The sequence below is a fragment of the Aquarana catesbeiana genome, linkage group LG01 (genome assembly GCF_042186555.1).
Source record: "Aquarana catesbeiana isolate 2022-GZ linkage group LG01, ASM4218655v1, whole genome shotgun sequence".
Taxonomy (NCBI): Eukaryota; Metazoa; Chordata; class Amphibia; order Anura; family Ranidae; genus Aquarana; species Aquarana catesbeiana.
This window is the reverse complement of record NC_133324.1, coordinates 818115899-818131054: the sequence shown is the minus strand read 5'-3', so window position 1 is coordinate 818131054 and position 15156 is coordinate 818115899. Positions and strand designations below refer to the sequence as shown.

At 41.0% G+C, this 15156-nt stretch overlaps 1 protein-coding gene across 4 annotated transcripts in view; it reads left to right on the top strand.

The window, feature by feature from the left end:
• CRACD (capping protein inhibiting regulator of actin dynamics) overlaps positions 1 to 6523 on the top strand; it is a 309035-nt gene extending 302512 nt beyond the window's left edge. For all 4 annotated transcript variants that reach the window (XM_073608408.1, XM_073608409.1, XM_073608406.1 and 1 more), the window contains one exon: positions 3949 to 6523. In XM_073608408.1, coding sequence (XP_073464509.1) covers positions 3949 to 4106 — 158 coding nt within the window. In that variant the 3' untranslated portion in view covers positions 4107 to 6523. The remainder of the gene's footprint in view (positions 1 to 3948) is intronic.
• The last annotated feature ends 8633 nt before the right edge of the window (positions 6524 to 15156 follow it).

The following is a 15156-nucleotide window of genomic DNA, read 5'->3' as shown; positions in this document are numbered from 1 at the left end:
CGATAATAGGCGCGGCAATGGAGTAATTCCTTATGAACTGCCTATAAAATTTGTGAAGCCAAGAAAGCACTGTGTGGCCTTGAGGCTAGCAGGAAGGGGCCAGTTGGTAATGGCTGAGACCTTTCCGGGATCCATGCGAAGACCCAAACTAGAAACAAAACATCCCAGAAACAGGACCTCAGGACATTCAAAGGAACATTTCTCCAGCTTGGCATAGAGATTATTCTCTCTAAGGCGCTGAAGAACGGTGCGGACATGGTTTCTGTGAGCAAGCAGATTTTCGGAAAAGATGAGAATGTCATACAGATAGATGACAACTGGTACAGTAGATCCCCACAGCTGGAGCATTACACAAACCAAAAGGCATAACCAGGTATTCGTAATGCCCGTCCCTAGTGTTAAACGCAGTCTTCCATTCGTCACCTTCCCGTATTCTAATGAGATTGTATGCACCTCTGAGATCCAACTTGGTGAAAATGGAAGCCCCCTTCAACCTGTCGAATAGCTCAGATATTAGAGGTAAGGGGTATCGGTATTTGATGGTCACTGTGTTTAACCCTCGATAGTCGATGCAGGGTCTGAGGGTACCATCCTTTTTAGCAACGAAAAAGAACCCTGCTCCTGCAGGCGACGAGGATTTCCGGATGAAACCTCTCTCCAGATTCTCAGCGACATACTCGGACATGGCCTGAGTCTCTGGAATGGACAGAGGGTAGGTACGGCCCCTGGGCAGAGTTGCTCCAGGGACAAGGTCAATGGCACAGTCGAAAGATGTGTGGGGAGGAAGCACCTCGGCAGACTTCTTACAAAACACATCCCCGTAATCGCTGTATGCCGCGGGAAGATCAGAAGATACGGATGTGGTAGCAATGGAAAGTCTCTCCTTGGGGACCACCTTGAGAAGACAGGATGAGAAACACGAAAGACCCCAAGCCAGGATCTGCCCAGAGACCCAGTCCACATGTGGAGAGTGGAGCTGTAGCCAAGGAAGGCCCAATACAATGGGGGTAGAGGCCTTGGGTAGAATGAGGAAGGAAATCCACCCCTGGTGGAGTATCCCAACCGACATCCTAATAGGTAGCACCTGGAAATGTATGGGACCCCCTGGGAGCACAGTGCCATCAATTGCTGAGACTACCAGTGGTGTAGCGAGGAGAGAAAGGGTAAGCTTTATAGACGAAGCAGTTCTCCAATCCATAAAATTGCCGGCAGCCCCGGAGTCCAGATATGCTAGGACCGATTGGGGAGAAGGGCCTACATGGAGGAACACCGGAAGAAGAAGAGAAGAAGGTGATGTTTCTGGGTCCAATACTCCACCTTCCAAATGTATTAGACCCGAGCGTTTCCCGGACGAAGCGAGCAGGAGTCACTAAAATGACCCTTGCCCCCACAATAAAGACACAAGCCTAGAGTTCTGCGTCTAGCACGTTCTTCGGGGGTTAGTCTAGTCCGGCCCAGCTGCATAGGTTCCTCAGCAGGCAGAGGATGCTCCACAGAGCGACGGGGGAAGAGTTCTGGCTGACTAGGACCTAGAGGGTGCTGGCGTCTTTTTTCTAGGGACCTCTCCTGGAAACGAATGTCAATCTGATTGCACAAGGAAATTACATCGTCCAGACCGGCGGGGATGGCTCTTCCTGCTAATTCGTCCTTCACTCGGTCAGAGAGGCCATGTAAAAAGGTTGCGACCAGGGCCTCATTGTTCCAGCTCAATTCAGCTGTGAGGATACGGAACTGAAGCGCATATTGTCCCACTGAACAAGATTCTTGGCGAAGGCGTAAAAGGGCACTAGCTGCTGAAGAAACCCGAGCTGACTCCTCGAAGATATTACGAAAGAGCTTCAAGAAGTCGGACAGGCTGGAAACCACCGGGTCATTCTTCTCCCACAGGGGAGCAGCCCAAACTAAAGCTTCCCCAGAGAGGAGGGAAATGATATAGGCTACCTTAGCCCGATCAGACAGAAAGTTTTGAGGCTGAAGCTCAAAATGAATGGTGCATTGGCTGAAGAAGCCCCTGCAGGCCTTGGAGTTGGAGCTGGCAGTAAATATGAATGTGTGGCTGCGACTGGTGTAATAGGTGCAGGTACTAATTGTACTTGAGGCTGCAGGTTCGGGTCTCCCAAGGAGGCCTGGAGCTGCTCAAATCGGGAAGCCAGATCCTTAAGGAATAGCGTCACCTGAGTCTGATTAGATTCCTGGGTCTCGAGTCTGCGAAATATGCCCTGCAATGGATCGGCTGCAGGAAGCAGCACGTCAAGCAGACAAGGACAACAGGGTACACACCAAGGTTCAGGGTCACAGGCAAACAAGGATAGTCAGGGACACGCCAAAAGGTCAGGGTCACGAGGAGACAGGAATAGTATAGAATACGCCAAGGTCGGTAACAGAGATAAATGTAGAGCACACGGCAGGCAGGAACAGGAAGCCAAACACACAAAGGTTGATCAGCAGGGCTGACCTGCAGTGCAGAGGTTAATATAGAGTTCTCTGATAGGAGCTGGGATGGAGCCATGCTAGAGGAGAGTTAATAAAAGCAGTCAGGTGAGAGACAGCTGGTCTTTGGAGATGAACACATGGAAACAGGTAGGCTGACAAACAGACTCTATTGCATAACCATGACACACAGTAGCAGCAAAGGTGTACAGTGTGTCCCCGGACAGTACACCAGTAACAAACAAATGGCCCCTGCCCCCACCTATAATTGGCCTTCACAGCAAGGAGCACATGGAAGGGCAATAACATGAAAGACAAAAACAGAACATTCCATAGCTCAACTCACCAACCAGTCTGCCAACTGACTAAATTAACCTGTCCAACAGTCTGCGTTAAAAACAGGGGTTTAGTTAGCACGCATTTGCAAATACATGCATAAGCTGCAAGGCCTCTTCATGGCACCCTGTGTATGCTTGCAGTCCTAATGCTACTGAATTTATAAGCGTCTCCACAATGGAAGCACATGCATTAAATGGATAGATGAGGGGCAGGTGGGCCTGGAGGCAGCCCAATTCCCCTTAAAAGGAACAGGAGCACACTGGACACCCAGCAAGAGCACAGTGGCAGCAAAGGTGTACAGTGTGTCCCCGGACCAAATTTACACCAGTAACAAACAAATGGCCCCTGCCCCCACCTGTAACTGGCCTTCACAGCAAGGAGCACATGGAAGGGCAATGACATGAAAGACAAAAACAGAACATTCCATACTCTCCTCTCACTCTGGCAGCTGCTAAGGGTGCACAGGGTTTTTTTTTCAGGAATGAACACACCTTTCCTGAACGAACACATAGAGCGATTGGTACTGATCACTCACTGTGGGGGTGCAGATATTGACTCCTTGCCCCTCATATTGTACGTGGTTGCAGGGCTCTTACAGAACAGCGCTATTCACTGGAATGGGTCTCTTTTGGCAGGGGTATCATCGTAGCCGTGACATTTTAGCAAAGCTATCATTTGATATTCTTGGAGGAGGGGTTCCTGTCAGGTAGGCTATATGGGGCCCCTTGATTTCTATCAGCAGCCCTGTGTAAATATGTATCATCTGATAACAAATAGGTTGTGCAGATGTCTCCAAAAAGGCTCTATTACCCTCCTGAACAGCCCTATGTAGTAGAATACTTACCTCTTATCAGCCAATCCCCAGGTCCCAATAGTGCCACCTACTGCCATGTTAGTTGCTTTTTGTTCCTAAAGCTTCTGTACAGCACATCTGATGTTATACTATAGACTTATTTGAAGAGCCTGGTGGTACACTGCAACATGGGGATCCATGTATTGGTTGTTCAAGGTAACTCTTCTGCTAAGGCTGCTCAGGAGGGGGCAGGCAGATCTTTGGGCAACAGGGGCATGCAGGTGCACCTGTCTTTAAAACCGCATTGAAAAAAAAAAAGTAGGTGACTTATTTATTTATGTACAAATCTAATAAATGTTAACACATTTTATTATTCTCTTCAACAGTTGAGATTACAGAGACCGTCCCAGTAACTCTTGCGAAGGACCTACCGAAGAGATTCTCCACTCCTGATGCCTCTCCAGTGTCCTCTGAGCCAGCATGGTTGGCACTAGCCAAGAGGAAATCAAAAGCATGGAGCGACTGTCCACAAATTATCAAGTAGATCACCTGTACTAGATGCATAGACTCTTAGATGTCCTTATATTTTCTCTGTGTTCCACTATATGGTTGATAGAGATGCACAGTGATGGAAGTTCTTTGAAGTCTTACTCAAGAACTATTAATATAGTATTTATTATTTTGGTTAAATGTGAAGTAAATAACCCAGGACTAAGTGATGATATTGGTAAGTGGAGAAAGTTATCGTCTATAGGGCTATGAAACCATATTCCATACCATACTTGTTCTTTGGAATCAATGAACAGATCTCACTATGCCTCTGACTCCACACAGAAATATACTGCCTTCAGGTACCCTTTTGGCTTGTGTATATTGCTGAATATAGGAAAATGATACAGATTCGTTTGTATCATTGCTGAAAAATAGGTGTAAGCAACTGCACAAAATGATGTCTTCTATGGACCACTATGGCCAATACAGTTTTGCACTTTTTCTTTATATTTTGCACAGAATGGTTTTATGTGCCTCTCCTACATTGCTGTTGACTATATGGTGGGTTTATAATATTGTTTCCAGTCACTGTTGGACTGACCATTAAACCTACCAAAAATGTGGGCTTAACCCTAAGAGAACCCTTCAGTATGTCTGACACCATTAAAAGAGAAAACCAGATTTACAAGCCTTTCAATGTCCAGTAATACTAATTAATGCATTTGTAAATAATACACGATTATGTATTTGGGATGTTAATTTATTTTGCAAAACATAATTACATTTTATTTTATTTTGATCTTCTTTGGGCCACCGGGTCTATCTATGGCTATACTACTTTACATTTTCAGCTCATTAGATGAAGATGCCAACAAATTAGCACTTCATCAGAAAGGGACGATCCCGTTTCTTGAGCAAAACAAAATCCCTAAAGTAAACCTGTTAGGATAGAAATATGGGATCCACCATTGCTCTCTTTCACACCCTGACTTTGCTACCTAGTTAGCCCCAGACCTAGAACTTGTTGGGCCTTTTCAGACTTCCATGACAGCGTGCTTGTTCTCACTGCCAGGAAGAAGGTGACAGCTCCACATCCTTCACTTTTTAAAAGCAGGTCAGAATGGCAGCTCCAGTTAACTTTTACATTAATGCATACCCTAGATATGCAGCAACGATATGCAGCAATAGTGGGTTGTATGAACAGTCTGCATGAACAAACCAATGGCATGAGTAAATACTTTCCTTTTTCCATTTCTTTGTGGTATGCACTAACATGAGACTGATTTAAAGTGTTAACTGCTGTTGGGATTTCCATCATGAAAAACAACAGTGGTAGTCATATGCTAATATATTTAGAGAGTATTTTATGTACAAGCGTGTGTGTAAAATGGCTGTTGGTTTTACAGGTGTGCCTTCGGTGTGGCTGTTCAGGACAGTCATATAGCAGGGCTATCTTTAATTTCTCAGGATAATAGAAGTGACTGTACAGTCCCAGCACAGAACACGTGTTCACAAGTGTTTCAGTGTAATAATAGTTGATTGGATAAACCTCTTGTCCAATCATTTTTTAGCTACACTGTAAATACGGTAAGTCTGGCTGAAATATGTAACACAATCCTTAATGGCCTTAGAAATCAAGGATATGCATAGTAAAAAAACTTGGCTGTATCATATTATATACAATGAAACTAAATACCCCAGTTTTTAGGTGCTCCCGAAACTTTAAAGTGATTTTCTAAATTAGGACATTGCACTTAGGTACTTCTGTGAAGAAAATTTTACTACTTTAAAAACATGCTAATAAAATGAATTGCATTCAGTAGTAATTTATAATTAAAACAAATATAGGTTTAGACATTTTAGGAACAGATTTCTTTTGTTTCTGATACAGTTACTATGATTTAGGATCCCAGAACTCACCAATCCCATTGTCCTCCATTGTTCCTTGGATGTATTTGAGCAGTGGTTCTCAACCCTGTCCTCAAGTACCCCCAACAGGCCATGTTTGCAGGTTTTCCTTTATCTTGCACAGATGATTTAAATCAGAGTCAATGGCTTGGTATTTTGGATAGCTATTTTATCTAAGAGAAATTCACAAAACATGGCCTGTTGGGGGTACTTGAGGACAGGGTTGAGAACCGCTGTATTAGAGTACCAGAACAGGACTGTTTTTCCCCTGATTAAGCCTTATGCTATCAGTGTATGCTAAAAGCACAGAGGACTCAATGAGCAGACAGCAGATGGTCCAATCCTTCAGTGGTTTACTTTTAACTTCATCAGACAGAGGCAGGTATGAACAGCAAGGCTAATCCCTACTACAACTAATGCCTAATCTGAGGTGTCCAGGTACCCAGCTTGTTTACCTAGAACTTTGAAGTTGCTATTTTTATAATAAATTTGGAAAGGAGTATTTTGCTGCAATTAACACAGAACATGCAAGTTTAATAAATGGTGCACTTTGTACTGCCATGGGCTTTGTTTTTTTTATCTAAGCAGTTTCCTACATTATAATGAAGTTACTGTATATACATTTTGTAGATACGTGACCATCTAATCTATATAAGCTTGTTGCCTCTCCTACCGCCTGCCAATTCAAAGTAAAGCTGGCTATAGATAGATCTTTTTTTTTTTTGTTCAACCAGCTGTTTAAATGAAAAAAAATGAATGGATAGAGGAATCCTCCCCGCTGAGGCACTGTATTTTCACAGTGGTGACTCTCTGCTGTCAGAATTCACTGGCTGCAGCTGCTGACTGTGAAAAATTTTCCAACAAGCCCCTTTGCAGGAGTGGCCACGCATGGAGCAAAAATTGGCTGGTCCCTGCTGAACTGGGTGGATTTCCATTCATCTATGGCCAGCTTAGGAGAGAGTGTCCTTATTTCTTCCTTGGCTCCATTCATATGCTCCCACCAAGGGAGGACTTCCTTACACTCTGAACTGCCTGATCTGGTGAGTAGGTTTCATGGAGTGGGGGTAGCTGCACTGGAGGAGAATTTGTACTAGTGCATTATGCAATCCTGTCCCCTGTGCTATGGTTGTTAAGCACTGCTGAACTCCCTGGGCTCAGTACATTATACATCCCTGACCCCTGCGTTCTGCACATTATTCACTCCTAACCCCCTGTGCTCTGTGCACTCCTAAACCCTGTGCTCTGTGTGTTAAGCACTCTTAACCCCTGTGCTCTGTATGTTATGCACTCCTGACCCCTACACTGTATGTGTTGCACACTCCTGATTACTGCACTCTGTTCCTATACACTATGCGGTGTATTCATACTCCTGACCACTGCATTCTTTATATTATACAAGTTGCTATATTGATGAAGTTCTTCTTCAAGGTAGGCTGTGTGCAGAAAACCATATGTACTGGCAATGTTCCTTTTTTTTATGCATCTGGTTTTGGAATGGGATGTCCAACAAGCTCAAATACGTGTGATGGTCAGGTGTCCACAATCTTTAATTCATATAATATACTGTACCTATGAAGTAGAATGCACCAATACAGCAAACACATTGACACCACTGAAGCGAACTGGCCTTCATTTTTCTTTTTTTGGAAGAGAACAGCAGCAAAAGACACAATATGGATCTTCATGTGCAAGAAAATACATGCATTAAAATATGAACAAAAAGCTAAATTGAAAATAGTTTAACAATGAAAAGCATGAATCCAGCCTTACCGAAGAAACACTATAGCTCCAAATCTCAGGTTAGGTAAAAGTATAAATATTTTTGCATCAAGAGTGATAACAGTAGCCTATGTCTAGAAAACAGCTTTATAACTTTTTGCAGTTTTTTTGTTTTAATTTTTAGGATTTTCAAAATGGCTTCTTAAAAAAAAAAATTAACATACACGGTATGAAATGTAAAGGGTAGGTTTTGCAATTGTCTTATACTGTATACAAGCACCCAGTAACTGTAAAATAAATGTTACTTTACATTAAAAATCGTGTAAAATGAAGAAAATATGAGTAAAGATTTGCAATACTGATGGAGAATCGAGACATCTGCCATGGTCTAAATATTTGCTGTTTAGATAACTATAACCTACAGTTCTGTGCTGGAAGACATTTCAGGCCATAACTAGGCTGACTGCTGAATTTTGCAGTGTGGTATAGTGCAAGAAGGCAGCTGTGTAGAGGGAAATCTCTCCTTGCAGAGGCAAATTCTTATTCAAGCTCTAAAAACTCCAGAAGTGTTAAGCTTTAGGTTTGTAAATACTTTAATAGCTCTTTTCTGTGGTTTTTGAACCTTTAATATGTATTCCAATAGTATGATTTATGTTAATAATCATTCAGCACAGCAAACAGTGTACAAAGGGGAGTAACTACAACCAATTACAAACCATATTTCATTATTCTGACCAATCGGTATTCATCATTTTCATTTGATGGAGGGTGGCATCCAATTGACTGTTATGGTTGCTTTATTGAGCACACCATCATTAATCTTTGCACATCTTGCTAATCAAGATTGAGTTTTCTATGTCCTAGTAGAAGACAGTGGAGTCACCATTTCTTCTGTCTATGGAGGTATGATACACAAAAAACAGATACAATGAATGATAATTGTTAACAAAATGTGTTTCCCTAAAAGTAACAGTAAACGTAAAGGTTATATTTGTTAAGCTTTCTGTATGTAACTAGGATGTTTAACACTATTGTAAATATTAATTGGTGTAAATACATGACAGTTTTAGAGATAGATTGACCCAAAAATAAGAATAAAATGAGAATGTTTTTATATAGAGACCCCAGGACAACAAAATGCTTCCACATATGTGCAAGTTTTTTTTTTTGTTTGTTTTTTTTTAATATCTATTTGTGATTTTATATTTCTGTGACCTTTTACAACATACTTTTTTTTTTAAAAAAGAACTGTGGTGCCCAGGGCAACCAGATTCTCATTTGCTTATTTCACAACTGAGCCACACATGGCAGTAGGAACCTGACTGGTTCCTAGAGGCAACACAGATCTGACACAGATAAACAAGGCCAATGTTGTGGTTCTCTAGTCCAGCAAATGTTGGTCATCGACTTCTATTAGTCTCCCTGGAGAGAACAAGCCAAGGCTGCCCATAATCCTTTTAAATAATATTGTAATTGCATAAAACAAATCTACATGTGATGGAGAATAATGTTTCACTTGTGGTTTCTATGGTAGAATGACACTGGTTGGTTTTATTTATTGATCAAAGCTTATAAAATGATATAAAAATGCCACTTCTTTTGTTTACTAGTGTTTTATTTGTATTATAGAAACTGTTATGGACAAATGTTTGTTGAGTTTTGTAAGTAATAAAGATTAGTGTATTCAACCTGAGTAGACACCCATCTAAACATTGTCCCCGGTATCAAATTCACTGTGTCATGTATATTAAAAAGCTGCATGGAGTATGTATGTTGTCTCCGTTGTTTGTGTGAGTTTACATTTGGTGCTTAGCTGTCTTCCAGCAATATAAATTGCTGGTAGATTGCCTAAAGTGTGTGTGTGCTTGTGTTAGCGCTATTACTGTAGATTGTAAGCTCAGCTGAAGCAATTCACATTTCCACTCTCTATGCATGTACATGAAACATATTTTGTTTGTACCTAATTTGACATCACTCCTGAGATCTCCATTTAATTTGTTTACTTGCACTACAGCAATCTGGCATCTACTGCCCCAATTCCAAAAATGTTGGGACGCTGTTTAAAATCTACATAAAAACATAATGCAATAATATGCACATCTCATAAACCCATATTTTAAAATAAAAAATAGAAACATATCAAATGTTTTAAACTGAGAAAATGTATCATTTTAAGAAAAAATAAGGTAATTTTAAAATTGATGGCAGCAACACGTCTCAAAAAAGTTGGGGCAGGGCCATGTTTAGCACAGTGTAGCATCCCCCACTTCTTTTAATAACGCTCTGTAAACATCTGGGAACTGAGGAGACCAATACTGGGATAGGAATGTTGTCCCATTTTTGTCTGATATAAGTTTCTAACTGCTCAACAGTCCTGGGTCTTCTTCTTCATATTTTTCATTTCAAGATACACCAAATACATTTCAATTGGCGAAAGGTCTGGACTGCAGACAGGCCAGTTAACCTCCGGTGATTTTTCTACTGCAAAGCCATGTTGTTGTCATAGATGCAGTATGCAGTTTAGCATTTTCCAGTTGAAATATGCAAAGCCTTCTCTAGAGCATAAGCTGCTCTAAAACCTCAAAATATATTTCAGCATTAATAGTGCCTTTCCAAATGTGCAAGCTGCCTATTCAATACGCATTAATGCACCGCCATACCATCAGAGATGCAGGTTTTTGAACTGAGCATTGATAGCAAGTCAGAAGGTCGCTCTCCACTCTTTAGTCCGGAGAACATGTCAACATTCTCATCTGACCACAAAACAGTTTTCTACTTTGCAACAGACCATTTTGGCGAGCTTTGGCCCAGAGAAGACAGCAGCATTTCTGGATCATGTTCAGAAATGGCTTCTTCTTTGCATGATAGAGCTTTACCATGCATTTTTTGATGGATAGGAAAACTGTGTTCACAGACAGTGATTTTAGGAAATATTCCTGAGCCCATGCAGTGAAGTCCATCACATAAGCATGCCTGTTTTTATTGCAATGCCATCTGAGGGCCCAATCTTCAGGGGCATCCAATATTGCATGTCAGCCTTGTTCTTTGCACGCAAAGATTTCTCCAGCTTCTCTGAATATTTTACTGATATTATGTACTGTAGATGATAATATATTTAAAGTCTTTGCAATTTTATTTATGTTCTATAAGCAGCGCTTAATTAGTGAGAAACCACAAATGGTTAATAAATCATAAGACCGCATATATGAAACAAGTCATGATATGATATGTGTCTCATAAAGTCCATATTCAGACAAAAAACATCACACATAGCAAAAAAGTGATAGTCTGATTAACCCATAATCCCATGGGTGAAAACCAAGTGAGTCTCTACTAGAATATCATCCAAGATACACTGGCTCCGATGGATTAAGAGATAGCTGTCACCGACACCTTCACAAGTGAGTCCCGCTCCCTTTGAAATAAACACTTACAGTACTAGATCAAGTTAAGCATGAAGTATAAACAAAAGATGATATCCTGGAGACTCTCCACAGGCAGGTCTCTCCTTATCTCTGGGTATTCACCTCACACGCTATTCCACTCGCCCATAAATAAAGCACACTTCCATAGCGTAATCCCGTTCACAACGTTTATTCAAGCAAACCATCCATCGTATAAAACACATCTACAAGTATAGCATATAATACACATTCAAATGCATCAATTAGTTGTCAGACTACCATCTAAGGCCGAATTGGCATCTTACCCTGCACTGTTTCTGTTCGGCAGCGATGTCCGTACCTTCGGCTGGCGTGCTGACGTCACTATTGGTCATCGTATGGTCCCACCATCAGGGCTTCATCTGAGGGTGTGGCCATACGACACGATGTGCCAGTATTTATAACCAACTACTTAATATGCTTAACCCATGGTTGTCATCAGAGTACCTCCTCTGATTGAACTATTGTCATGACCAGCAGAGTGTCATCTCATTTTGCACTGCACTTATAATCGTGTCCAGTGCCGCAACTCATGGTGCTAAAAGTCTAATTAAAATACAAAACGATCAATGTACAGTGGATATAAAAAGTCTACACAAAAAATAAGACAAAGATGAATAATTTTAGAACTTTTTCCACCTTTAATGTGACCTATAAACTATACAACTCATAAGTGTGCACACTCTTAAACTACGGTAATACTTTGTTGAAGCACCTTTTGATTTTATTATAGCACTCAGTCTTTTTGGGTATGAATTTCTGAAATAAACATTGATAGTGCTGAATTTTTGTATATAAAGTGACTCAGTGTAAAAATAAAAAATTAATTGATTAATTATCACATTGTATCATATTATGAATAGTCCACTTTATTAAGATGATTTTCAGATGTGAAACTGACACACGATGCACCCAAGAGTCATGGTTGAGAAATATCAATATCAATGTTTATTGCACAAATTCACTTTATATGAAAGTTTAGCGCAACTTAATATAGAAATTAGTTTATCTTGTGTGTATCTCACAGGCAGTTGCAGCTTGGCTTTCTAAAAACAACACACATTTATTTTTCATCCATTCACCAATTCACTTGTTTTTGATGACAGCGCAGTAATTTTATTTTGTTTGACTTTTTGGGTATGAGTCTTTCACATGGCATCTTGACTTGCCAATATTTACCTACTCTTCTTTGCAAAAACTCCATATCTGTCAGATTGCGAGGGCATCTCCTGTGCACAGTCCTCTTCAGATCAACCCACAGATTTTCAAGAGGATTCAGGCCTGGGCTCTGGCTCAGCCATTCCAAAACTTTAATCTTCTTCTGGTGAAGCCATTCCTTTGTTGATTTGGATGTATGTTTTGGGTCGTTGTCATGCCGAAAGATGAAGTTCCTCTTCATGTTCAGCTTTCTAGCAGAAGCCTGAAGGTTTTGTTTCAATATTAACTGGTATTTGGAACTGTTTATAATTCCCTCTACCTTGACTAAGGCCTCTGTTGCAGCTAAAGAAAAACAGACCCAAAGCATGATGCTGCCACCACCATGCTTCACTGTGGGTATGGTGTTCTTTTGGTGCAATGTTGTTTTTGCGACAAACATATCTTTTGGAGTTATGACCAAAAAGTTCAACCTTGGTTTCATCAGACCAGAACACATTTTCCCATATGCTTTTGGGAGACTTCAGATGTGTTTTTGCAACATTTAGCTGGGCTTGGATGTTTTTCTTCATAAGAAAAGACTTCTGTCTTGCCACTCTATCCCAGCCCAGAGCCCAGACATATGAAGAATACTAGAGATTGTTGTCACATGTACCACACAGCCAGTACTTGCCAGATATTCCTGCAGCTCCTTTAATGTTGCTGTAGGCCTCTTGGCAGCCTCCCTGCCCAGTTTTCTTCTCATCTGTTCATCAATTTTGGAGGGATGTCCAGTTCTTGGCAATGTCACTTTTGTGCCATATTTTCTCCACTTGATGATGACTGTCCGCACTGTGTTCCATGGTATATCTAATGCCTTGGAAATTCTTTTTTACTCTTCTTCTGACTGATACCTTTTAACAATGAGATCCCTCTGACTGTTTTGGAAGCTCTCTACGGACCATGGCTTTTGCTGTAGGATGCGACTAAGAAAATGGCAGGAAAGACCTACTAAAACAGCTAAACTTTATTTGGGGTTAATCAGAGACACTTTAAATGATGGCAGGTGTGTACTGACTCCTAGTTAACATGAATTTTAATGTGATTGCTCAATTCTGAACACAGCTACATCCCCAGTTATAAGAGGGTATGCACACTTATGCAACCACATTTATTTTTTTTATTTTTACTCCCCCCCCCCCCCCCTAAAAAATTTCTGTTTGTTTGAACAATTTATAGGTCACATTAAAGGTGGAAAAAGTTCTGAAATTATTTAACTGTGTCTCATTTTTTTACATCACAGAAACCTGACATTTTAATAGGGATGTGTAGAATTTTTATATCCACTGTACATACTCTCCATTACTTTAAATGGCAGTACTAACTTTTAACCCTTTATTATATATATAAAGATTCACAATAATCTATAATCTATGGGACTCGAACGTTCAAATTCAAAAGTGCAAATTTTAAAGGCTAATATGCAAGTTATTGTCCTAAAAAGGGTTTGGGGACCCGGGTCCTGCCCCAGGGGACATGTATCAATGCAAAAAAAAGTTTTAAAAACGGACATTTTTTTCGGGAGCAGTGATTTTAATGATGCTTAAAATGGAAAAAAAAGTGAAATATTCCTATAAATATCGTACCTGGGGGGAGTCTATAGTATGCCTGTAAAGTAGCGCTTGTTTCCCGTGCTTAGAACAGTCCCTGCACAAAATGACATTTTTAAAGGAATAAAATTCATTTAAAACTGTTTGCGGCTTTAATGTAATGTCGGGTCCCGGCAATATGGATGAAAATCAGTGAGACAAACGGCATGGGTACCCCCCACCCCCCAGTCCATTACCAGGCCCTTTGGATTTTGTATGGATATTAAGGGAAACCCTGCACCCAAATTAAAAAAAGGAAAGGTGTGGGGCCCCCAGGCCCTATATACTATATACAGGCGGTGCAAACAAGACAGGGACTGTAGGTTTGTTGTTAAGTAGAATCTGTTTGTAAATTTGAACTGGTACATTTTTAAAGTGTAGCTCCAGCCAAAAAATCTATTTTTAAGCTTTTTGGAAAACATAGGGAAGGGTTATCACCCCTGTAACATTTGTTTTGCTGTCTGTGCACCTCTTCAGAAGATTTCACCTCACTTTCTGTCCCAATGACAAATGTTTTTTGAAAATGTGGGGTTTTTAGTGAAACAAGGATTGGTGATAAAGCATCAGTGGAGAGGAGACACGTTTTTCCCATATTAACTCTTACAGGAGAGAATTTCCCTGCCTAGGGGTAGATTTCATCTCACTTCCTGTTGTCTCCTTCCATTTGCAAGTAGGAGTCATTTGTAAGCTGGATGTTTGAAAGTAGGGGCCTGCCCTATATACTCTGCAGAAATTGGGGCCTTAGGTGTTGGTGTTGCCACAACACTGTAAGCCCTCACAGTTACTCTTGGTGGGCGCAGAAACATGCCCTGCTGTGAAATATTAGATCAAGAATTGTAATTACATGCCATTGTTGAACAGTGGTAGAAAAATTGGGCCTTTGAAGGTGGCGGTGGTGGTGGTGCCACAACACTGTAAGTCCTCACAGTTACTCTTGGTGGGCACTGGAACGGGCCCTGCTGTGAAATATTATATCAAGAATTGTAATTACATGCACCTGTTGAACAGAGGCAGAAAAATTGGGCCTTTGGTGGTGGTGGTGTTGCCACAACACTGTAATGCCCTGTACACACGGCCGGACATTGATCGGACATTCCGACAACAAAATCCATGGATTTTTTCCGACGGATGTTGGCTCGAACTTGTCTTGCATACACACGGTCACACAAAGTTGTCGGAAAATCTGATCGTTTTGAATGTGGTGACGTAAAACACGTACATCAGGACTATAAACGGGGCAGTAGCCAAT